At 44.3% G+C, this 26376-nt stretch overlaps 1 protein-coding gene across 1 annotated transcript in view; it reads left to right on the top strand.

Moving 5' to 3' along the window:
* Positions 1-26376, top strand: part of adarb2 (adenosine deaminase RNA specific B2 (inactive)) — a 409469-nt gene that overhangs the window by 210116 nt on the left and 172977 nt on the right. Inside the window, exon 3 of the mRNA XM_085987599.1 lies at positions 18119-18233. Within this exon, the coding sequence (XP_085843725.1) occupies positions 18119-18233 (115 nt within the window). The remainder of the gene's footprint in view (positions 1-18118; positions 18234-26376) is intronic.

Below are 26376 nucleotides of genomic sequence, written 5' to 3'. Positions count from 1 at the left end.
GAACCCGGGTCCCTGGCGCTGTGAGGCAACAGTGCTAACCACTATGCCACCGTACTTTCTATCAGGGTAACTGTGAGCACGTTCTATGCACCCACAATACATAATATATGTGAATGAATTTACGGACTTTCTATGGTAAGTTCCAGACAAATGCTAAAGGTCAGTTGTACCTTGAAGTGGTCTGGGCCTGCAACCTCTGAGCTCCACCCTGCCCTATTTACATCTGCTCCTGCCCCATTTCTAATCAGGAGGCCAAAGACTCGTTACTATAAGTGAGAAAATCCAGCTCTGCTTTTAGTTTTAAGTACAGACCCACAAGCAAATTGTGGTGAAGGAAACCTGATTTCCATCGCGCCACCATTGGCAATCGTACCTTCAGCTGCCTAGGCCCCAAGCTCGGGAATTCCCTCCCTGAACCGTTCCACCTCTCAACCTCTCCCTCTTCCTTTGAGACGCTCCTTAAGACCTACCACTTCGATGGTCGCCGGCCCCAATACCTCCTTATGTGGCTCAGTGTCAAATTTTGTCTGAAATAGCTCCAGTGAACACCTTGGGGCGTTTTACTACGTTAAAGGTGCTATATAAATGCAAGTTATTGTTGTAATTGTAAGATCTTTATTAACTAGATTACATAGAATTTACAGCACAGAGACAGGCCATTCAACCCAACAGGTCCATGTCGGTGTTTATGATCCACACGAGCCTCCTCCTACGCTACTTCATCTCACCCTATCTGCATATCCTTCTATTCCTTTCTCCCTTGTGTACTTGTCTAGCTTCCCCTTGAATGCAGCTATGCTGTTCGTCTCATCCACTCCACGTGGTAGCAAGTTCCACATTCTAGCCACTCTCTGGGTAAAGAGATAATGGCCGTAATTTACGGCCCTACGGACACGTACGAGGTGCGTACGCGACTGTAAGGGCCGCGCAAGTTCCGGGCTTTCGCTTGCGAAGCACATGTGAAAAAACCCGGAACTTGCGATCTGTCAAGAATTTTCTTGACAGATCCTCCGCATTCCCGGAGAAGGGCCTGAGCGGGCGGAGAGTTGCGCTATTTGCCCGACTTCTGCCCAGCGAATGCCCATGAAAGGCCCATGAGTTTAAAAAAGCATTAAAATATTTTTTTTTCAATTATTTATACATTAAAAAACCTGTGCAAGAAGGTAAGTTTATTTTTAGCCCCTTTAAAACATTTATATTTATTTTCCCAAAATTTTAATTTTTGTTTTAAATATTTAATTGAATGGCATTTTAATTAATTTTAAATATGGTAATGCTTTTTTAATTTATTTGAAGTGTAGAGGTACATACGGAATCCCCATAAGCATGATTGGGGATTCCCTTCTTTCATTCATTGGGCCAGCCCACGTGATCCCAGGGGCGCTTGTGAATGGACTGCACCCCTGAGATATGTGGGCCTCTATCCACGGGGTGCCCGGAGAGGCCCAGGACCGTGAATCTCCGTACCTCCCGGACCACAAGGAACGTGGGCATTTCCCCGCGGGAAGCCTCCGACCGCAAATTCGGGGCCAAAATAAATTAAGATGATGAATGAGGCTGAGAACTGAGAGGCAATAGATGGTGAAGGTCAGATTGTGTCCAACCAATCAGAAGCCACTGGTCTACCAGGTGGAAGTTCCTTGACCCTCATCCTTACCTAACTTGTTGACCTCAATCCAGCCCGGGGCTTCATGGGGAACTAAAGAAGTTCTGATGAAAGATCAGCCCGAAACGTCAATCTTGCCTCTCCCTCCATAGACTTTATATTATAGAGTTGTCAATAGCAGCAGTACTGTCACAGTCTTTCCTCAACATCAAACCAAGCTAAAGCCTCTGTATTTGATCAGCCCAAAATCTTTGGTGCCAGTGCCTTGTCCTATTTCAGAAACAATCCCTTTGCCTGAAACCTGCTTCATTGTTTTAAATTATTCAGCACCTGTAGACAACCTCAGATAACTCCCTGTAGGGAAAGGCAGCTGGGTTAAAGAGCAGCTGAGAAATTTCCTGTTGACATTTGTTAGCACACATAATATTGACTTTGAGAAGAGTTCTGCAAAATTGGCATTGGCAGTCTACATTACCTTAGCAATAAATTTCAGAAATGAACCCTGAGGGGTCATGAAACCAAATAATTTCTTCCTTAAGGAACAATGAGCAGGAAACAGGGTAAATGCAGCAGCAGATGTGTCAGAGATTTGTAAGTAGGACCTTTTTAATACTCGGTTCACTAAAACGTTATTTCTGTCAACCCAGGTTAGTCTTGAGATTCATTCTTTGCAGACTCTGAGCGGGACTGAGAATCATTTAAATTCAAATGGAAAGGATGAGCTGATCTGTAAAGAACTGAGTGGGAGGAAATCCCATTAGCATTCGCACACCATAGTTGTGAGGAATATCATTCCTGTGTCTATGCGCTCCCCTGTATGAAGTTTGGGTAGTTCTAATAAAATGCAATGCTGTACACTGCCAACTGCAGTAGACTAATGGAATTAGGCTACAATTAATTCATAACACTACCCAGCTGAAACAGAAGGAAATAACCATCAGTCCACAAAGGGGTAATGGTCATTACTATTTGATCAAATCCCAGCACATTGCTATACAACAACAATTTGCATTTATATAGTGTCTTTAATGTAGAAAAAAACTGCAGAGGCGCTTCACAGAGGCGAAATCAGACAAAACTGGGCACCGAGCTAGATATTAGGAGGGTGAGGCCAAAAGCTTGGTCTAAGAGCTGGGTTTTAATCAGGAGGAGTTGGTGGGGTTTAGGAAAGGAATTCCACAATGTGGGGCCCAGGTGGCTGAAGGCACGGCCGCCAATAGTGGAGCAAAGGGAGCGGGGAGGCACAAGAGGCCAGAGTTGGAGGAATGCAGACCTCTCAGAGGATTGTAGAGCTGGAAGAGACACAGAGACAGGGAGGCACACGGCCATGAAGCGATTTAAACACGAGGATGCTTGCTGACGTTGTAAACGGTTCCCTCTCCTCAGATACTGTCCGCCTCACTTTCAAAACTGCCATCCTCACAAACCCCCCCCCCCCCGCCTTGTGCCAAAAAAACTCACTTTGACCCCTCTATGCTTGCAAACTACCACCCCATCTCCAACCTCTGCTACTTTACACCCTTCCACTTGCTCATCAAGGCAAACCCCCCGCCCCCCCACCCCCGACAAATGTTTCGGGAAATCATACACCCGTGGCAGCTGAAATTTTCAATGTGTGTTTCCAGCGAGTGAGGTTCCCAGTCAGAAGCACACAGTTGGAAAATTACAGCTAAATTGTTAAGCCCAGTCAAATACTCGTAACAGCAAAATTTCCTAATGATACATCTGAGCCTTGTTCTCCACCCTCTGGAAATTCAAGGCATTAGCTGAGCAGCCCAGTGGATAGTTCAGAGGCAAGAGAAGGCTTTCTTCATAACTCCCAAAGCTTCTATATTTATAACATTTTCATCAGTTATGCCTCATAATTTTTGAGAGGTATTTATTAATGAATTATGTGCTTGAGAAAATTTTTACCTATTCCTGAAAGTTTGCTCATTACTGAAATCCCTCAGTGGCCCTAACAGTGTGGACAGACTGAAATATATGGAGTGTGCAAATGTGCACGCATTTGATCAGATTGGCATTGAAAGCAAACATAACACTAACCTCTCCATCTCCATTTTAACCTCCAGCAGAAAATGCAATACACTTTTAACATGATGAGTTTTTGGTTCAGGCTATTCCTCACAGCAACAGGAGTTTAGTTTGTCTGAAAATTTACCAATGCAGCAACAATCCCCTTTTGGGTTTAAAAACCGCCCTGCGGTCAAGTGGCCAGTCAAAAGTCAAGAAGTCGGTTTCTTAAAAACGCTTCAAATGAAGCTCCCTCAATACCCGAGTTGCAAGGTTTATCGTGTAGAACTTTTTTGCTCAATCAAAACATTTTGCAAGCCCCTATCTTTGGACTTACAGTGTGTCCATGACCAACTATATACTGACAAGTAACCGCACACTCCCTGCTGCTTCCTCCTCTTGTGGTTCTCCCTGCCACCATACTCCCAGATACACTCTGCTTCATAGAAACATAGAAGATAGGAGCAGGAGTAGGCCATTCGGCCCCTCGAGCCTGTTCCGCCATTCAATGAGATCATGGCTGATCATCCAAATTCAGTACCCTGTCCCTGCCTTCTCCCCATATCCCTTGATCCCTTTAGCCTTAAGAAATATATCTAACTCCTTCTTGAATATATTTAATAAGTTGGCCTCAACTGCCTTCTGTAGTAGAGAATTCCACAGGTTCACCACTCTCTGGGTGAAGAAATTCCTCCTCATCTCTGTCCTAAATGGCTTACCCCTTATCCTTAGACTGTGACCCCTGGTTCTGGACTCCCCCGCCATCGGGAACATCCTTCCTGCATCTAGTCTGTCTAGTCCTGTTAGAATTTTATAAGTTTCAATGAGTTCCCCCTGTAGTCCTCCTCCCTCCCAAACAGATCTTGCCTCACACGAAGCTATCAATTTGTTCTAAGAGCAGAATCTCCGGCATTGGCAGCATGATGACCGGGCGATTTCAACGCCAGGGTCTCATCTACATGTCGCCGGTTAGCCGCACGCCCGAATCGGGCGGAAAGTGGCAGCTGGGCGATTGGTGGGAACGGAAAAATCGGGCAGCAGGAGGCCATCGGCCGGCACCAAATGAAGGATCACCAGAATAAAGGTAAGCGGCGGAGGGAAGGAGGGGAAGCTCGGGGCTGGGGAAGGCCTACACTTTCCTTGTGGGGTCCTAAAGAGCAATCCTACTCCTCCTTTACCTCACAAGGAAAGTTGAAAAAAAACTGACCTTACGTGGCCTCTTCTGCTCCCGGATCCTCTTCACGCTCTCTCCACCTGGCGAGAAAGCCTCAGCCACACTGAGCCCCTGCTCAGACCATCAGACCCTGATCTGTATATTTAAAGAATGACTCCACCGGCTTCAGGCGGGTGTCTGTGCCACCTGCTTCAGAAGAGCAAGTTAAAACCAGGATTGGCGCGAAGCAGGTAGGAAAACAGTGGGTAAACCACCGGACATGTTAACTGCCTGCTAGCCCAGTTTCTGCTGGGGGAGTAGGGTTAAAATTGCCCCCAGTGGATTGCATCAAGAGATATAGCTGTCTGAAGTTGATTTGAATATCAGATTTATTCTGTCTAACTAAAGTCATAGGAAATATATAATACAGAAATCTTATTTCTCATGCCTCTGTTAAAATGTCATGCAGATGTGTTAAGCACCCATGTGCTAATATCACAAACAGGAATATAACAGTAATTTCTACGCTTATAAAAATCCCATCCAAACTTCACGGCTTAGGAAATTGTTAGTGTATAACTGATAGCAGCAAAACAGGTGAGCAGCCAGGCATCTGATATGACACTAGCCTAAAGGCAATCAAAGCGGGCAATTAATGTCATAAAAAAAGTGTTCGAATGACGATTATGTAGATGAATGTGATTATTCATGTTGAGTTTCCAAACAAAAGCAAACAAATCTCATAAGCAGCCGACATTTCACTCTTCCTTCAGTCAGGTGGCTGCACACTACTTCAAGTGGCTCCTTGTTACTCACAGTGTCTCCTGGGCCATACAGTCATCAATTATAGTGCCGCCTATCTCTCGTCTCACTGCCACCGCGTAGCACAAACAGCAGTCCTTGGAGACGGTGTGGAAAATTGTTCAAACTTGCTCAAAATAGCAGGAATGCTGAAAATGATAATGCAATAACATCACAGAGATTACATTTGCTTCACTGTAACCTGTCGTTGTTGGGAATCTGGAGTTGCATTCTTAATTTACACTTCAGAGAACTTTCAAAGTTTTAGAAGGCAGCAGAACTCAAGCTGTCACTTACCCCGTGATGTGCAGGGGGAAAAAAAGTTGATTTGAAAAAAAGCGGTTAGAGGTGCAAGTAGATCAGATTTGTATGTAAACACCCTGGTGTTTTGTTTGCACATGATTTTGTCACACAGCTTGAAACATAAATGGCTTGCGAGACTGTAAGTACAATACTAATACAAAGATGCCGCAGAAGCATATTTCCACAGTGACAAGTGTTTTGAAAAGCTGTTGCAACATCTGAGTGACAGAGACGTGGTCAAACAGAGCTAGGCGTGGGAGAAGGATGTCCAAATTCTGTCACAGCTATGTTGTAGCAGACAGTGCGAAGAAGAAGCCCTCAGAACTTGACAGTGAAGAGAATCCTGGTCCATAGTGAAGACTAGAGTCAAAGTAGGGGAATTCAAAGTAGACCAACTCTCTGAACGTCTTCAAAATAAAATTAGGATGTTCTGCTTTATCTGGTTTAATCTTTGGCTGGGAAACTTTTGAGAAAAGTCCAAAAATGACCAAGACATACAATAGGATTACATAGGATTACACGGGATATACGGCACAGAAACAGGCCGTTCAGCCCAACCAGTCTATGCCAGCGTTTATGCTCCACTCGAGCCTCCTCCCGTCTTTCCTCATCTAAATCTATCCACATAACCCTCTATTCCCTTCTCCCTCATGTGCTTATCTAGCCTCCCCTTAAATGCATCTATACTATTCGCTTCAACCACTCCCTGTGGTAGCAAGTTCCACATTCTCACCACCCTCTGGGTAAAGAAGTTTCTTCTAAATTCCCTATTTGATTTTTTTGGTGACTATCTTATATTGATGGCCTCTAGTTATGCTCTTCCCCATAAGTGGAAACATTGGGGGGAAAATTCAGTTGGTAGCGCCACCCGTTCGCGCCTTAAGAGGGCGCTAAGTGGGGCGCAAAGCAACTAGCGCCCGGGTGCGGCGATATCTGCGCCTCTCGTGAAATTGACCGGACATTTTGCGGCGGCACTAAACAATACCACCACGATCTCCTGCGCCGGCAGATCATGATGTCAGTCGAGTGTGCAACGCCCCGTTAGTGTCCCAGACCGGAAATTGAGTGGCGCCCCCTGCCTTACCGCCTGCCGCTAGCAACGACAGGTTGAGGGGAGCATTATGCTGTCAGAAAGGGACTAGGGGAGCGCTATTTAAAGGCGACCACTTCTTGCCTTTTTTTGTCTGTGACATTTTTGCACTACGCATTCTGAGAGAGAGAGAGAGACTTCTGGAGAGATTCAATGCTGTGTGAAGGAGTTTTGGGTACTGAGCAGCACTTTGCAGGTTGGTTTTGATTTGCCTTTCCTTGTATCGATTTAGAAGAGACTGTGGGGTCTGCACTCTGAGCTCTTCCCCTGGTTCTCTCTATTGTTCTTTCCAGCAGATTTGATGTACAGGTCTCTCCAGGCTGAGATTCAGGCTGAGATTCAAGGCTGCAATGAGCAGGATGTGGATGGAGAGCAAGATCAACCCTCCCCTTTAAGATAAAAACAGAAAGTGCAGGAGAAACTCAGCAGGTCAAGCAGCATCTGTGAAGAGAGAAACAGATTTAACGTTTCAGGTCGATGACCATTCATCAGAACTCCCCTTTAAGAATTGGACGGTGCCAGTGTGCCTGTGTTCCATTGCTGACTGAAATCACATGAGCTTCGCCAGCGCTGTGAGGTAGCGCCTCACTCCTCGGCCTTAGTGCCTTAAGAGAGGTGTGTAGCGCCTGATTTAGCACTCCAATCACCTCCAGGGGCGATAAAAGCCAAGTTTGCTGTTGGAGGCGATAATTAGCGCCAGGCGCTAAACTTTGCGCACCGCCAATAATAGCGCCCCAAATGGGGCGATACCGAATTTTTCCTCCATTCTCTCCGTATCTACTCTATCGAAACCTTTCATAATTTTAAAGGCTTCTATTAGGTTACCCCTCAGCCTTCTTTTTTCAGAGAAAAGCAACCCAGCCTGTTCATCCTTTCCTAATAGGTACTGTGTACCCTCACATTTCTGGTATCATCCTTGTAAATCTACTCTGCACCCTCTCCAGTGCCTCCATATCCTTTTTATAATATGGCGACCAGAATTGTACACAGTACTCCAAGTGTGGTCTAACCAAGGTTCGATACAAGTTTAGCATAGGTAGCTGTGCCATCAACTGCCTAGGCCCTAAGCTCTGGAATTCCCTCCCTAAACCCCTTTGCCTCTCTGCCTCTCTCTTCTCCTTTAAGATGATCCTTAAAACCTACTGTTGAGTCTGTATGTTCCAGTTAGGTTTAGGATCAATCACTGGACACAGACAACAAGAATAACTTTTAACAGGTCTTTACTATTCGAAGGTCAGGGCTGAACTGCCCAGCAAATCCTTGCACAACCGGTGTGGTCACCACCGGTATTACAGTATTACAGTATACAGCAGCCAAGAGAAAGTAGTACATCTCTTAAGGTAGTTCTCTTAAGGTGGAACAGGTTACATACACCACAATCCTCCCTTTTTAGCTTAACAGTTATATCCCCATTTAACATAACATAATAACATATATATATACAACTTCATGCAAAACAGTTCAAAGATTCAGTCTCTGAGGAGGCCTCCTGATTCGAGTTGGATAACGCCTTTCAGGGGTCTCTGATTCTCGTTGCTGGGGTGACTCATCTAGTTGGTCTCTTATGGATTGGACATCATCATCAGGTACATTCACTTCTGAGGTAGATGCTTCAGGTTCACTAACTTCTTTCACGGTTGTCTCTGCCATAACCATGGGTCCGACCCTTGTTCTCGATTCTACCAGTTGGTCAGCATGACGCCGTATTACATTTTCACCAATATCTACCGTGTACATCAGGGGTCCTTGTCTGGCCCGAATTGTTCCAGATTGCCATTTCTCATTTTTATAGTCCCGGGCTAACACTGGTTGTCCTATTTCGAAACTCCGAGTGGTTTTGTTATTTATATGCTGGAACTGTTTGTTTTCAACTTCCCTCCGCACATTTGGTTTTAACAAGTCCAACCTGGACCGCAACCTCCTGTTGTAGAACATCATGGCAGGACTTTGGTTTGTCACTGCATGAGTGGCGTTTCGATATGCCAGTAGGAATTTGTCCACCTTGTGTTGTAGTGGAATCTGATCTTCGCTCATGGCCTTTATTGCTTTTTTAAACGTTTGTACAAATCTCTCGGTCAACCCGTTTGTAGCCGGATGATATGGGGCAGAGGTATAATGTTTCACCCCATTCTTCTTCATGAATCCCTGGAATTCTTCTGACACGAACTGCGGTCCGTTGTCTGAACATATTTGTTCTGGCAATCCATTTCTCGCAAATATTGTTCTTAACACCGCGATCGTCTTTTCCGAGGTAGTGGTAGTCATCTTAATCACTTCTGGCCATTTAGAATGTGCGTCCACCGCAATTAAAAACATGGAGTCCATGAAAGGACCAGCAAAGTCAATATGTACATGTTGCCATGGGGTTGAAGGCCATTCCCATGCAGGCAGCGGTGCAATCGGAGGTGCATTTTGCACTTTTTGGCACCCTGAGCAGCTTTTCGTCAGCTCCTCTATCTGTTGGTCGATACCCGGCCACCACACATAAGCCCTAGCAAGGCTTTTCATCTTGACTCCCCCCAGATGACCTTCATGCAGTTCCTTTAGAACTCTCTCTCTTAACTTAGGAGGAATAATCACCCTTGTTCCATACATCAATGTTCCTTGACAGACGGACAGCTGTTCTCGTCTTGCTGAGAATGCCGGTAACAGTGGATCACCATGTGCTGGCCATCCCTTCACTGTCACTTCGTAGACCCTGGACAGTGTCGGGTCATTCCTGGTTTCTCTTTCAATACTTGCATTGGTGACTGGTAAACATTCGATGATGGTCGAGTGAAATTACTCAACAGGGTCAACCGTCGGTGCCTCCTCCTCTGTAGGTAGTGGCAGGCGCGACAGCCCATCAGCATTACCATGCTGCTTTGTACCTTTGAATTCTATCTGATATTGATGTGCCCCTAGGAAAAGGGACCATCTCTGGAGTCTCTGTGCTGTCATCACCGAAACACCCTTCTTAGGGTTAAAAATGGATACCAACGGCTAGTGGTCTGTCAGAAGCGTAAACTTTTGGCCCTGCAGGTAATGATTAAACTTCTTTACTCCCCACACAAGGCTGAGAGCCTCCCTATCTATCTGAGCATAATTGCGCTCAGCGGAGGTCAATGATCTGGATGCGAACGCAACTGGCCTCTCCTGGCCATTTGGCAACTTGTGTGAGAGTACTGCCCCAATACCATATGGAGAAGCATCATAAGCCAAACGAATAGGCAGCGTTGGGTTGAAGTGAGCCAACACTTCCTCTGAGGTGATCAATGCCTTGCTTTCGCGAAAGGCCCTCTTACAGTCCTCGCTCCACTTCCATGGTACTCCCTTCTGCAAAAGAGCGTTCAGCAGGTGCAGCACCGTGGATAAATTTGGCAGAAACTTATGGTAATAATTAATCAACCCTAGAAACGACCTCAATTGGGATACATTATCCGGAGCGGGAGCCTTCACAACAGCTTCAATCTTGTCAGGAGACTTGTGAAGCCCCTCCTGGTCAATGACATGACCACAGTACGAGATCCGCTTCTGAAAGAACTCACATTTCTGGCGATTAACTCGAAGACCATATTCTTTCAATCTGGTGAGCACCAGTTCCAAGTTTGCAAGGTGTTCCTCGTCATCATCTCCTGTAATCAGAATATCGTCCAGGTAACATTGTGTACCTGGAATTCCCTGTAATACCTGCTCCATGGCCCTCTGCCAAATTGCTGGAGCCGATGCCACTCCAAAAACCAGTCTATTATACCGGTACAAGCCTCTATGCGTGTTGATCGTGAGGTACTGGCGTGACTCTTCCTCAACTTCCATCTGTAAGTACGCCTGCGCCAGGTCTATCTTGGTGAAGTGTTTCCCGCCAGACAATGAAGCGAAGATATCCTCAATCCGTGGAAGCGGATACTGCACCGTGTGAAGCACCAGATTAACAGTGATCTTTAAATCACCACAGATGCGAACCTTCCCCGGTTCCCCCGGCTTGTTGCTCGATGAACGCTTCATGACTGGGACAATGGGCGTGGCCCACTCACTCCAGTCTACCTTAGACAGTACTCCTGAACGTTCTAGCCCTTCCAGCTCAGCTTCCACAGCAGGTCGTATTGCATAAGGTACCGGTCTGGCTTTGAAAAATTTCGGGTTTGCATGTTCTTCAATCTTGATGTTTGCCGTAATTCCTCTCAGTGTTCCCAGTCCCTGTTGGAACACCTCTTTAGCATCGTCCAATATTCTGGACAATCGTTTAGGTTTGACATCTTTTGTACCAGAATCTACCGTTAGTGCTTTTAAGGAATGCCAGTCCATATTTATTTTCCTAATCCACTCCCGTCCCAGTAGTGGTGGACCTCCCTCAGGTAGCACATATAAGTCCATTCCTCGGCTTTCTTTGCCCTTGTGGACCACCTTTACCTCTATCTTCCCGATGGGGTATACTCTTTGCCCCGTGTATGTTTTCAATACAATCTCCGTATCCCGTAGGGGAATATGTGGGAATAACCTTTTGTAATCTTTCTTATTCATGACCGTCAATGACGATCCAGTGTCCAATTCCATCTTCACTTGGACTCCTGCTATGTGAAGTGTGACCCAAATTGTTTGGAGGTCTGCTTCCTTACCAACATTGTGTACTCTTAGACTACCCAGTTCATTACTGCTGGCGTCTGAATCTGACTTCTGTTCATTCGAACTGTTCTCTGTCACCTTGTGTACCTTTTTGTACTTTTCCTGCGGTGACTTTTTGTTGCTGGTCTTCTTTCCTGACCGGCATACTTTAGCTATGTGACCAAGCCTGCCACATTTTCTGCATTCCTGATTTTTGAACCAGCACTGGTTCTGATCGTGTGTTGTCTTTCCACAACAATAACATTTTGCTGTACTCAAGACCATTTGATTGGTACAGAGTTCCGGTGACCGTAGCTGCATTTCCGCAGTGCCTCTTGCTGCAGCTTCTTGCGATGCTGCAATAGTGACAGCTTTATCAAGCGTAAGATCATTCTCTTCAAGCAGTCGCTTTTGTGTTCCTTCTTTTAACAATCCACACACAAATTTATCTCTCAGCGCATCTGCTAGCCCTGTCCCAAACTGACAGTACTTCGATAGCTTACGTAGTTCAATTAAAAATTCAGCGTTGCTTTCGTCTTTCAACTGCGTTCTTCTGTAAAATTTAAATCGTTCCGCTATCATCAGCGGCGTGGGGTTTAAATGATTTTTCAGGACAGTAACAATATTCGCGAAGGTCTGATCCGTCAGTTTAATTGGTGATAGAAGGTGCTTCAATAGCCCGTATGTCTTCGCCCCCATTGAGCTTAATAAGGTTAATGCTTTCTCATCATCTGGTACCTTATTTGCTTTACAATAAACTTCCATGCGTTCTACATACGTGGTCCAATCTTCGACATCACTATCAAAGGTATTAATGCTCCCATGTTTTGGCATCCTTGCAAGTTAAAAAAATTTTTTTTTTTTTTTTTAAATGGCGGCTTCCTGCGCTTGTCTTCTTCCCCCGCCTACTAAAATGGCGGCTTCCCGCGCTTGGCGGTCTTTCCCGCGCTCGTCTTCTTCCCCCGCCGACTACAATGGCGGATTCCCGTGTTTGCCTTCTTCCCCCGCTGGCTGCAATGGCGATTGCCTTGCTGCTGCCGTTCTCGCCTCCCCAGCGGTTCTCACTCCCCGACGCTGCTTTGCCTTGCAGCCCCGCTTGCAGCCCGGTCCTTTACACTGGCTGCGTTTGAATTCTCCGCGGCTCTCGTGCCTTAAGCTTCTCAACTCCCCGACGCTGCTTTGCCTTGCAGCCCCGCTTGCAGCCCGGTCCTTTACACCGGCTGCGTTTGAGTTCTCCGCGGCTCTCGAGCCTTAAGCTACCCCAGTCGCTGCGCCTCTCGGCCTCGATTGCAGCCCGGCCCTTTCTACCGGCTGTGGTCGAGCTCTCCGCCCTTATTCCTCCGTTTTCCCTCCCCTACTCCACAGTCAACGCGGCCGACTTTCTGCTCGTGTCGCTGATCGGCTTACCCACCACCGTGGTAGAAGCGATGAACACTGCCTGTCGCTGATGGAGGGCTTCGTGGTCAGAATTCTTTTTCTTTTTAACCCGGGTTCTCGATGCCTCCCGTGCGATGGTGCTCAGCAGGATGATGAGGGCGGATGCCTCTTCTCGACGCCCGTTTTGAGGATGAAGCTGCCTTGGATGTAAATTTGCCGCAGGGTAAGATCGGACTCGTCGCCACTGTTGAGTCTGTATGTTCCAGTTAGGTTTAGGATCAATCACTGGACACAGACAACAAGAATAACTTTTAACAGGTCTTTACTATTCGAAGGTCAAGGCTGAACTGCCCAGCAAATCCTTGCACAACACTTATATACCGGTGTGGTCACCACCGGTATTACAGTATTACAGTATACAGCAGCCAAGAGAAAGTAGTACATCTCTTAAGGTAGTTCTCTTAAGGTGGAACAGGTTACATACACCACACCTACCTCTTTGACAAAGTTTATGGTCATCTGTCCGAATATCTCCTTATGTGGCTCGGTGTCAAATTTTGTTCGATAACGCCCCTGGAAAGCACCTTGGGACATTTTACTATATTAAAGGCACTATATAAATGCACTTTGTGGTTGTTGTTGTTGTAAATAAATGCCCTTGAATACAAATTGATCCGATTAGGTGAGAGTACCAATGGAGTCTGATGGGTCATCTAAGGAACTACAGAAAGACTATACAAAGTGGGCAGAGCTACTGACAATGACATTCAGTACAGATAAGTACAAGCTACTACACATTGGCATAAGAAGATGGGACATACCTCATGAATGGTGTTGAACTGGCTCGGTCATGTAATGATGGTGTAATTAACAGTGAGGATGCGCTAGAGGCCAGGATTGGAGGAGTGCAGAGATCTCGGAGGGTTGTAGGGCTGGACATGGTTACAGAAATAGCGAGGGGCGAGGCCATGGAGGTACTGGAGAACATGAATGAGATTAGAAACAGTAGGGGGAGGACCTTCCCTGGGTTACTCCACTCAGTACATCTTCACAGTACACTCCTTGAACTAGTAACTGCTGACTGGTTCTCTTCCATCCAATTCTTTATTCACCTTCAGGCTTTACCTATGATACCCACGGCTTTAAGCTTGTGTAGCACCATATCATGTGGGACTTTACTGAAGGTTTTCTGGAAGTCTGAGATTGCATGACAAGGCTTTCCAATGCACAGTTAGGATGCAAATATATCAAAAAGGATGATCTGGCACGATCTGCCTCTTCTGAAACCAGGCTAACTGGATTATCAATGTGAGGCTACTGGGCCTCTAGTTAGCCTGGTTTATTTGCTTCAATTTTTTGAAAATAGGACTCATGTTGGCATGTTTCCAATCCAATGGGACGTTCTCTAAAGTTATTGACTCTCAGAATTGCCATCAGCATTTTGTAGATTTTGTTTCTAGTGCCACTTAGCACCCTCTGGTATATAACATCCCTAATTTTGAGCACTTTAAGCCTGTTTAGAACCATCATGCAAGTGATATCAAAGCTATTATGTTTAGCTGTGGAACCTTTTATTAAGGGTTGCATGTTATTAGTATTTTATCTAGTAATCATTTAACCTGTGATGCTTTTTACAACAAAGCTACTTCGAGGGAAAACATCAGAGCGATTGGCCGTGAAATTCAGCACCTTAGCAGGCTGACTTCATCAGAAAAAATGGCAGCCGCCTCGCTTCCCGCAGCGGCCGCCATTTTGGGCAGGTCGGCAGCGTGGCTAGATAATGGTAATGAGGCAGGTCATGACATCAGTAGCGTGCAATACTGATTTGATGCACATCCTGCTATTTTGGACATTGCTGCCCTCTCCAAAGCACGCACAGCTGAACAGGCGTTCAGCTGCAAGACGGACCCCCCCACCAGCGCTACTTAAAGGGATGCAAGCAACTTTCAGGTAAGTTTTGATTTTTGCTTTTGTGCTTGTTCCTGTACAGTTTATTTGAGTAGTGGCTTGGTGTAAGACATTTTAAAAGTTGTTAAAGTGTGCAGGGAGTGCTGCTGGACGTTTTCAAGCCCATGGCTCTGAAAGGAAGGCCTCTGAGAACACCACTTGCTCCCAGTCCTGGGGGGCTCTAGTTGCAGTCCCCCTTGGGCTGCAGCATCACATGGAGGTGAAGCAGAGGCAGCAAAGGGGACAAGCTACTTGCAGAGGGAGTAGGAGGAGGAAGAGGAAGCGGAAGAGGAGGAAGCAGAAAAAGAAGAAGCGGAAGAGGAGGAGGCGGAAGGAAGGAGACAACCCCTTGAGGTCACGATATCAGGGATGGAATCATCCATCTGCGGTCCCAGTGACCACAACCCCAATTCCCCTTTCAACATTTGTACCACGCCTTACTGTCCCTCTGTTACTGAGCATCTCAGCGTCCTCTTGGCCACATTGCTGAGATAAAAGCCACCACAAAGCAAACTTTCCAATCCATTTTATCCATACATGCACCCAATATTACATCAAAAAATCAATCCCTTAGTGACTGTCTTGTGTGTGTCTTTGCCTATCCTAGTGTTTCTACACAGTGCTACCCCAATGGCTGGTGCATGGCTGGTGGAAGGCAGCGGACGTCCAGTGGGGGGCACTGCAGATGGCCTTGCAGGACGACCTTGAGGAGCTGGTGGCTGGGAGTGTCAAATCGAGTGACGGTGTTTCTTCTTCTTCACTCTCCTCTCCCTCTCCTTGTTCAACCACTGGCTGGGCAGGCTGGATTTCTTGGGTGTCTGAAATGAGGAAGGCACAAGAGTAGGGGTGTGGTGAAGGGAGGGCGGGAAAGCAAGAGGTGCATGCTTACACCTTGTGTGGCTTGTAAATCAGAAGAGATTGTGGGATGAGGGGGAAGTGGGATGTGAGAAGGAGGATAACGTATGAGGATACCGGCATCTTGTATTCTTTCAGCCCGGCCGCTGTCCACGGGCTCAGTCATGTCCCTGCCAAGAATGGCCAGCACCGTCTCCTCCAAGGGGATGAAGTGATTCTAGGAATGTGAGGTGTGCCTTGTGTTTGGTAGAGATTGTTGGTAGATGAGTGATGGGGGCGGTAGGGGTCGTGGATTGAGCTGTGTGTGAGGCTAGTTGTGCAGTTGGCAGGGGATGGCTTTTGACGATGCATTCACTGACCTTGTCTGAGGTCATGAAACTTCTTTGGGCATTGGAGCCACGTCCTGGGGGCGACACTGCTGGCAGTGACCACCTCGGCGATCTGGTCCTCTTTCTGGAGGGAGTGCTTGACCCCTATGGGTAGACCCCCTGCACAAAGGCCTCGAGTGCTGCGTCTGAGACCCTGGGCGCCCTTTCCCTGGCCTGTTGAGCCATTTGGGTTTGTGCTGAAACTCTCTTAACATCTTTCATCACCAGAAGGCAGCTCACCTTTAAAATGTTCAAACTGCCTTTAAGAGGCGCAGGCTAGCTTTAAGTAAAACTAGCCTCATGCGAACATCGTGAACTTTGACTCTCTGCTGAGCGCACAACCTGTCAACAACACGTTCAGTGTGAGACTGTGTGCCACAATCATGTAACGTAGCAGGCAGCTTTCAATGGGCGCGAGCAGATTGCGCATCGCGATCCCCACGCCTGTTTTTTTGAACTTACTCAAATTTCACCCCCTTTGTGCTTTACGAAGTTTTGATGTTTTGTATGAAAAATAATAATTCACTGCTCCTAAAAATGGGTTTGTTCTCATTAATTCTCCAGGAATGCAAAACGGGGGCAGGGGCTAGAATTAGCAAATCCTGGCATATTCTGTGAATGGCCAGTCTTGCTGACAATCGTGTAATTGCGTCAAAGAAATTCGCGTACTAAAAAGTGACATGCAAGTATGACCCCGACATGTGACAGACAAAACACAGGACTTTAATATATATTTGCTGTGTTCCGTTAAATCATTTGCATTGCATAACGTAATTTGTCTTTTGAAAGTTCAAATATTAATCAAACCACTGAAAATAGATCAGGTTTTGCATCATCATTAATAATGATAGTTGAATGACTCACGGATGAGTGATACCTGGGTGTAAACATACTTGCATAATCGGGGTGAGGTTGTAGGAGGGATTAAACCAACATCAGATCTGATTTAGGCAGCATTTGTTCAGCAGCTCAAATAAAACAGGCAATGCCTGTCTGACTGACAGTCAGCTGAGATCTGCTCTAAATAACTGCCTTAATTGCTTTTTAGGCAACATGTGATGTTCCATTAGAGGACATTTAAAGATAATGTTGAAAGTACAGAGTAGCAGTTAGTGCACAGTATCATCACATGCAAAGTGTTCCAGGCAACAACCAAAAAATCAACCCCCTTTTACAAATTGATTAATAGAAAGAAATTGAGATATTTTCATCTTTTAACGGTTTCTGTCTTAAAGATAGTGAATACATTTCGACTACGTTAAGGCAACCTTTCGTTTTTATCTATTTGCTGGAATTAATAATCCAAGGAACTTTTTTAAATGTCCACATACTCATGATTATACATTAATCACAAAAATCTAGATTTCTAGCACAAAGGTAACAAAATCACTTGACTTCAATTAGGTATAAATGCCATTAAAAGCTATGACTGTAATGAGAATGGCAAAATGCGCCCATATTATGATATAGTGATAACAACAGGCTAAGGACAGTATTATTCATCATTCTTATTCACAGAAACAGAGAAATAAAACAAATTAGTACCTGAGGATATGGAAAACTTGCTCTGCATTTGTCAAATTCAATTATACCTATTTGTACTTTCACCTGAACAAATGAATCATTAAAAGGATTTAAAACTTATATGTAGTATAAAAAGTGAATTAGAAAGATGAAGGGAAGATTAATAGCAGGCCACAACATATGACTTGAAGACAGCAGTGAAGATAGAGAAATAACAAAGGAATATGGAGGGTATGTACTGGTATTACACGCTGAATGAACCAGGCTCATTACCTTGCTGTTCAAGGTAGAAAATAATTCAACTTGTAAGTGAAATTATCCAGCACTTAAACACAGAAAAAAAAATCACTTGCTTTTCTTTTTATCTCAACAATTGCTCAGGAAGAGAAGGAACTGTGGAACTGGCAGCCTTCAGTATTTGTACCAGAGTGGAGAACATAAGATCACGCAACAACAAAAAAAACAGCCTCACAACAATGAAATGTGCCCGTGTCTTTCAGGAGTTTGCTGATGCAGTATTCCAGCTGGTGACAGAGAAATTCAAAGAGCTGACAGGCAGTCTGACCTCCTCACATGCGCGGCATAAGGTACTGGCAGGAATCGTAATGACCAGAGGTAAGGCAAGTCTAAACCCTGAGGGCAATTTTCCTTAATACAAAATGTGCTACTCTGGAGGATTTGTTCTTCCTTTTTCCTTTAGTAGACAAAAATACTTAATGTATTTTTATTGTCTCGTCTATTTTCTGAGAGACTGTATTTGAAGAATATGTTACTCCTTTTCAGCTGGCTGCAGAGCTTTGAAGTATTATTTTAATATTTTAATGTTGTGGCATGCTGTAAACAAATGCAGGTGTCTGAAATATCAAATGCTACTAAAATATTTTTTAAAACTCTTTTAGATTAAATAAGGAAAATATTGCTAAATGAACCCAATTATAATCTCGGGTTCCTTTAGATTACCTCTGGCAAACATCACAAAGTTCACAAACAACAAATACAGCCCTTCAAGGATGGTTTTTGCACTTTCTCTCAGGGAAGGGCCCCATGTTGATAGAAGGAGTGGAAGATTGGCCCAGGATCTTTGCAGGGGAAATAACAGCGCGTGTAATGTGCATGGCGTTTTTAGTGTGTATGTAAATTGTCCAGATACCCTGTGAGTTGCCAATTTAGCTAGTGCTGAGGGAGACATCAAGAGGTAATCAATAGATTTTTTGTTGTCCATCATCAATCAGTCTCATATACATTCAAACACGTGTTATAAGCTTGGATTGATAAGCTCCCGTAATTTCCAAAACTTAGAATTCACCTCCGGATCCTGGGATGACCATCTCCCTGCTATATTAATACTGAGAACCTGAATTCTGGTAAATCCATGCCCTGATAAAGCATTACACAAGATGAATAGTTGAATAAGAATGTTGAAGTTTGATCTGATTTGCTCATTTACATTTAGCTTACCGTACTTTAACATTTAACTGTAATATTTAGCAATGTGCTTCCAATTTGCTTTCCACTGCTACATTCTTATGCTAATGCAATCACTGTCATTTTTGATCAGCTTTGCAGTCTGGGAATGGAATATATGAGAAACAGGTATCATGGTATACATGATGATTGGATGGCATAACAGTATGAATTCTTTCCGTACCACAACACCATGAGCCCAGTCAGGGAAGAGTGAAAATCGTAAAATATGTAAATGGGTTTTAAATTGTGGATGAGCCCCATATAGTAAATATTCTGAATGAATACTTCCTCCAAGTATTCACAAGGGAAGATGTTCTCTCCAAACAAAGCCAAAGTAAAATCAATGGTTTTTGTTTAAATGAAATGACTAATGTAGTGCCCTTATTCCAAAAGGGTGACAAAACAGACACAGGCAACTATAGACCCATTAGTCTTACTTTCATTACGTGTAGAATAATGGAAGCAATTATCAGGACTAAACTTGAGGTAAATCAATAACCTAATTAACAACAGTCAACATGGATTCAGAAGGGGAAAATCCTGCCTACCCAACCTCCTGAACTATGGCCTGTGGGAAGCCCTATCACATGGTGTACCTTGACTTCCTAAAGGCATTTGATAAAGTTCCACATGAAAGGCTACTAAACTCAAAAATGTGGAGATTCAGGGCAAACCTTGGAAATGGATAAGAATGGCTGAAAATTGGAAAACAAGTACTCATTAGAAGAGTTATGTTGGAGTGGGGTGGGGAATACTGCGTGGGGTACCTCAGGGCTCAGCCTGGTGCCACTGCTGTATCTACTTTGCATAAAAGACCTGGATTCAGAAACTCAATGCAAAGTGAACACATTTGCGGATGATACCAAACTAAGAGGGACAGTGGAATCAGAGATAGCAGCTCAGAAGTTACAGAATGAGCAGGACAAAGTATGCAAGTGGGAAGAACAATGGCAGATGAAAGTGCTACACATATGAAGGATGTAGTTCATGAATTGAAGGGTAGAGGTAGAATTTTTTTTTCCATTTGTGAGGAGACCAAAACTAGGGGCTTAAATATAAGATGGTCACTAATAAATCCAATAAGGAATTCAGGAGAAACTTCTTTACCCAGAGAGTGGTTAAAATGTGGAACTCGCTACCACATGGAGTAGCTGAGGCGAATAGCATAGATGCATTTGAGGGGAAGTTAGATAAACACCTGAGGGGGAAAGGAATATAAGGTTATGCTGATAGGGTTAGCTGAAGAGGGGTGGGAGGAGGCTCGTGTGGAGCATAAACACCAGCATGGACCAGTTGGGCCGAATGGCCTGTTTCTGTGCTGTACATTATGTGTAATATAATTCTATGTAATGAATTGTGTTGAAATAGCTAAAGGTGAAACTGAAAGAGACCTAGGCATCTTAGTTGACTCAACGCTAATCATGCGCAATAATTGCAGAGCAACAATCAACAAAGCTAATAGGATGTTGAACTACATAGCCAGATCAGTAGCGTATAAGTCAAATTGTATAGTGCTCTGGTCAGACCACACCTGAATATTGTGCCAGTTCTGATCACCAATGAACAAGAGAGATGGTCACGTGCTGGAGGCCGTACAGAGAAGAGCCACAGGACTGAACCCTTGTGTCAAGGATCTGAGTTATGAGGAAAGATTGGATAGACTTGGGTTTTTCAGGCTGGACATTAGGTATCCGAGACGTAACGTACATAAGATTGTTAACGGTTTAAAAAATGTTAACCCAGAATCATTACTTTAAATTAAATGGTGGGAGTAGAATTAGGGGGCAGAGGTTGTGAAGAAGAATTTCCTGGTATCAGTCCTAAAAGTACCTTTCACTAATTTGAACCTCTGCCCCCTAATTGCACTCCCACAGTTTAATTTAAAGTAATGACTCCTGTTTTTTTTTGCCTCCACTGCTCTATCTGGAGGTTTATATGGTAATGAAACCATCTAATCTGGGGTAGATAGATGAACTACATTACACATGGGAGTCAAATAAAAGAAGCATGGAGCATGTGTTTTATACACTGTCTCTACTAGACGTAAGCAAAATCTATTGGCCCAGAAATTCGGGTCGGAGGCTTCCCGTGGGTGCAAGCCTCCGACCTGCACTTACCTAGCGCGATGGCCACTGTGCTGTGGGCCCGCTTGGGATTCCGATCCTGGGCCTCCTCCAACTGCCGGTGCGCAGTGCTTGTGGATCCCAGGGGTGCAGTTAGTTCGAAGCATCCCCTGGGATCATGTGGGCCATGGAGAGCCAATGGTAGCAGGGAAATGCCCATTCATAAAATTGACAGGAAGAGCTGTCAAAACTATAAATACTATAAGCCCCAAAACATAACTAAAACTTCAAATACATTTTTTTTTAAATCACATTTTTAAAATAACTATAAATTACATAAAATAACTATTTTAAACAATAATTTAAATTTTTGAAAAAATTAATTACATTTTCTAATGCGGCTAAAAATAAACTTACCTTTCTTTTAAAGTATTTAAAAATAATAAACCTGTGGAAAAAATGTTTTAATTTTAATTAATTCACCACTTACCTTGTTGGGACGGGCTTCACTTGGCCAGTGCTGGGACTAGAGTCCTGGCGGATCATATAACTAGGGCTGCAGAGAGGGCTTTAAACTAACTAGTGGGGGGGAGGTTCCTAGAGAGCAAATAATACAAATGACAACAGAGAAGGTCATAGACTTAGGTCGCAGTGGGGAAATTAAAAACCAGAGCATGTCAGGAAGGGGCAGAGGGTATGGAGTAAAAGGTAAAGTAATAAAAAGGGCAAAAGCAGGAACTAAGTGTCACAAAACATCTTTGAAAGTTCTATATCTGAATGCACGTAGCATTCGTAACAAAATAGATGAGTTAATGGCACAAATAATTACATATGGGTATGATCTTGTGGCCATTACAGAAACATGGCTGCAGGGTGACAATGCCTGGGAATTAAACATACCAGGTTATTTAATGATCAGGAAGGACAGGCAGGAAGGAAGGGGAGGTGGGGTGGCTATGTTAATAAAGGAAGGAATCACTGTAATACAGAGAAATGATATTGGGTCAAAAGATCAGGACAATGAAATAGTTTGGGTGGAGGTAAGGAATAATAAAGGGAAAAAAACACTAGTGGGTGTAGTCTATAGGCCTCCGAACTGTGGCAACTCTGTTGGACGGAGTATCAATCAGGAAATAGTTGAGGCTTGTAATAAGGGAACATCTATAATTATGGGGGATTTTAACTATCATATTAATTGGACAAATCAAATTGGGCAGGGCTGCCTTGAGGATGAGTTCATTGAGTGTATTAGGGATGGGTTTCTTGAGCAGTATGTAACTGAACCGACCAGGGGGCAAGCAACCTTAGATCTGGTCCTGTGTAACGAGACAGGATTAATTAAAAATGTCCTAGTAAAGGATCCCCTTGGAATGAGTGACCATAACATGGTTGAATTCCATATTCAATTAGAGGGTGAGAAGATTGGATCTCAAACAAGCGTGCTAAGCTTGAATAAAGGAGACTATGAAGGTATGAGAGCGGAATTGAGTAGAGTGGATTGGGAAAATAGATTAAAGGGTAAGACGATACATGATCAGTGGTGTACATTTAAGGAGTTATTTTACAACTTCCAAAAAATATATATTCCACTGAGAAGAAAAGGGTGTAAAAGAAAAGACAGCCATCCGTGGCTAAGTAAAGAAATTAAGGATAGTATTCGACTAAAAACAAGGGCATATAAGGTAGCCAAATCTAGTGAGAGGATAGAGGATTGGGAAAACTTTAAAAGACAGCAAAAAATAACAAAAAGATTGATTAAGAAAGGGAAGATAGATTATGAAAGTAAATTAGCAAAAAATATAAAAACAGATAGTAAGAGTTTTTATAGTTATATAAAAAGAAAAAGGGTGGCTAAAGTAAATGTTGGTCCCTTAGAGGATGGGACCGGGAAATTAATGGTAGGAAATATGGAGATGGCATAAACACTGAATGAATATTTTATATCAGTCTTTACAGTAGAAGACACTAAGAATATCCCAACATTGGACAAACAGGGGGCTAAAGGGGGGGAGGAGCTAAACACGATCAAAATCACTAAGGAAGTGGTACTCGGTAAAATAATGGGACTCAAGGCGGATAAATCACCTGGACCTGATGGCTTACATCCTAGGGTCTTGAGGGAAGTGGCGGTAGGGATTGTGGATGCATTGGTAATAATTTTCCAAAACTCCCTGGACTCGGCAATGGTCCCGGCAGACTGGAAAACTGCTAATGTAACACCCTTATTTAAAAAGGGCAGTAGACAGAAGGCTGGAAGCTATAGACCGGTTAGCCTAACATCTGTGGTAGGTTAAATTTTGGAGTCCATTATTAAGGAGACAGTAACAGGACATTTGGATAATCATAATTTAATAGGACAAAGTCAGCATGGTTTTATGAAGGGGAAGTCATGTTTGACAAATTTGCTGGAGTTCTTTGAGGAAGTAACATATAGGGTGGATAAAGGGGAACCAGTGGACGTAGTGTATTTAGACTTCCAAAAGGCATTTGACAAGGTGCCACCCAAAAGATTATTGCTTAAGATAAAAAATCACGGGATTGGGGGTAATATTCTGGCATGGATAGAGGATTGGCTATCTAACAGAAGGCAGAGAGTTGGGATAAATGGTTCATTCTCAGACTGGCAATCAGTAACTAGTGGTGTTCCGCAGGGGTCAGTGCTGGGTCCCCGACTCTTTACAATCTATATTAATGATTTGGAGGAGGGGACCGAGTGTAACATATCAAAGTTTGCAGATGATACTAAGATGGGGGGGAAAGTAGTGAGTGAGGAGGACATAAAAAACCTGCAAGGGGACATAGACAGGCTAAGTAAGTGGGCAGAGATTTGGCAGATGGAATACAATACTGGAAAGTGTGAGGTTATGCACTTTGGCAGGAAAAATCGTAGAGCAAGTTATTATCTTAATGGCAAGAAACTGGAAAGTACTGAAGTACAAAGGGATCTGGGGGTTCTGGTGCACGAAACTCAAAAGGTTAGTATGCAGGTGCAGCAAGTGATTAAGAAGGCCAATGGAATGTTGGCTTTCATTGCTAGGGAGATAGAATATAAAAATAGGGAGGTATTGCTTCAGTTGTACAAGGCATTGGTGAGACCGCACCTGGAATACTGCGTACAGTTTTGGTGTCCATACTTAAGAAAGGACATACTTGCTCTCGAGTCAGTACAAAGAAGGTTCACTTGGTTAATCCCGGGGATGAGGGGATGGACATATGAGGAGAGGTTGAGTAGATTGGGACTCTACTCATTGGAGTTCAGAAGAATGAGAGGCGATCTTATTGAAACATATAAGATTGTGAAGGGGTTGGATCGGGTGGATGCAGGGAAGATGTTCCCGATGATGGGTGAAACTAGAACTAGGGGGCATAGTCTTAGAATAAGGGGCTGCTCTTTCAAAACTGAGATGAGGAGGAACTACTTCACTCAGAGGGTGGTAGGTCCATCGAATATGCTGCCCCAAAAAGCTGTAGAAGCTACATCATTACATAAATTTAAAACAGAAATAGACAGTTTCCTAGAAGTAAAGGGAATTAAGGGTTACGGGGAAAAGGCAGGAATTTGGACATGAGTCTAGGTTCGGATCGGTCATGGCCCTGTGGGTAGCGGAGCGGGCCCAGGGGCCGTGTAGCCTGATCCTGCTCCTATTTCGTGTGTCTAATTCTGTTAGATGCAGGAGATGGTTCTGTGATAGTGGATTGGCAGTTAGGATCAGATCAGCCATGATCTTATTGAATGACGGAGCAGGCTCGAGGGGCCGATTGGCCTACTCCTGCTCCTATTTCTTATGTTCTTATGTTCTATGTAAAAGCAGGCCTTGCGCCTGCTTTTTAAAAGCGTAGCTGCTGGAGACTTACCCTCCCGGAGAAACCTGTAAAAAAAAATGAAAGTTCCAGGCGCACGCGCTGCCTCTCCGGCGCACGCGTTCGACCTGTGAACCCCTTCCTTTAAGGGACCAGAAGTTTCGGTTTCCCGCGCATGGGCAGTGCATGCACGAAACCGGCACTTTCGTTGGGCCTAAGCATGAGTGCCCAGTGTGTACTCACCCGTGGGGACCCGAATTTCTGGGCCATTATCATATTAGAAGTCACGGTGTAGTATAGAATGATAGTGAGAACTAAAGAGTGAATTAAAGTCCCTTAGATGAGGTGTAAACTGACAGATTATATCCTAGAGGCTATAAATAAGAAAACAAAGTCTTTGTTGTTGCAGACTAGGCTCTTTGACAGAAGGTGAATTTTATTTCCCTCTGAGCACTGAATTACTCGACGGATTTTGAACCTAAATACTTGCGTTCCTCCTTTGACGCAAATGACAGCAGAATCCGATCACACGATACTCATTGACATTGTTCTAAATTATAGTGGACTGAGTTGCATTTCACAAATCTTGTGTGTCCCATCATGCAATAATTCAGCTGGAATCCAAGAACACCGAAATGACAAGCATGTCCCTCCTGTCTCTGTTGTTGGTAATTAATCAGCGCTGTTTACCTATAGCTGTTTGCACAATTCCACAGCTTGGCAGCCTGAAGACAGCTTTAGTCCATTGAGTTCCAGTTAAATGTATCTGTTATTCAGTGTTCTCTCAGGCTGACAACAATAGTTGCTGCAGTAACTGATGAATGTTGCTGTTCATTATGGCGCTATCTAAAGTCATTGGAGCGTTCGCCATCGTTACCCCTCTGAAACTGACCGTAACTTCAGGATTTAGCACAAGCGCATCTAAGCACGGCAATCCTGAAGCTGCGATCAGTCATTCACTGCTCCGACACAGGCTGCGCTGTGGGTGCCCCCCCACCACCCCACTGCATAGCCGACAATCTGTGAAATCAACAAAATCATTCGAACTGACGAAAACTTGAGCTTTTACGTGCTACAATTGCTGTTAAATACCCCATTAAATGTTAAGCCTTGTTGGAATAGGTACAGCTGGGGTTTTAACTGCATTTTTAAAAATTCACTTATGGGATCTGGGAGTCGCTGGCAATGCCAGCATTTATTGCCCATCCCTAATTGCCCTTGAAAAGGTGGTGGTGAGCTGCCTTCTTGAACCGCGGCAGTCCGTGTGGTGAGGGTACTCCTACAGTGCTGTTAGGTAGGGAGTTCCAGGATTTTGACCCAGCGACGATGAAGGATCGACGATATACTTCTAAGTCAGGATGTGTGACTTGAAGGGGAACTTGGAGGTGGTGGTGTTCCCATGCGTCTGCTGCCCTTGTCCTCCTAGG

Source organism: Somniosus microcephalus, chromosome 5 (assembly GCF_052327205.1).
Source record: "Somniosus microcephalus isolate GS21.2 chromosome 5, FLI_Smic_1.0, whole genome shotgun sequence".
Taxonomy (NCBI): Eukaryota; Metazoa; Chordata; class Chondrichthyes; order Squaliformes; family Somniosidae; genus Somniosus; species Somniosus microcephalus.
Note: the sequence above shows the minus strand (reverse complement) of the source record. Positions and strands in the feature narration are given on the sequence as shown.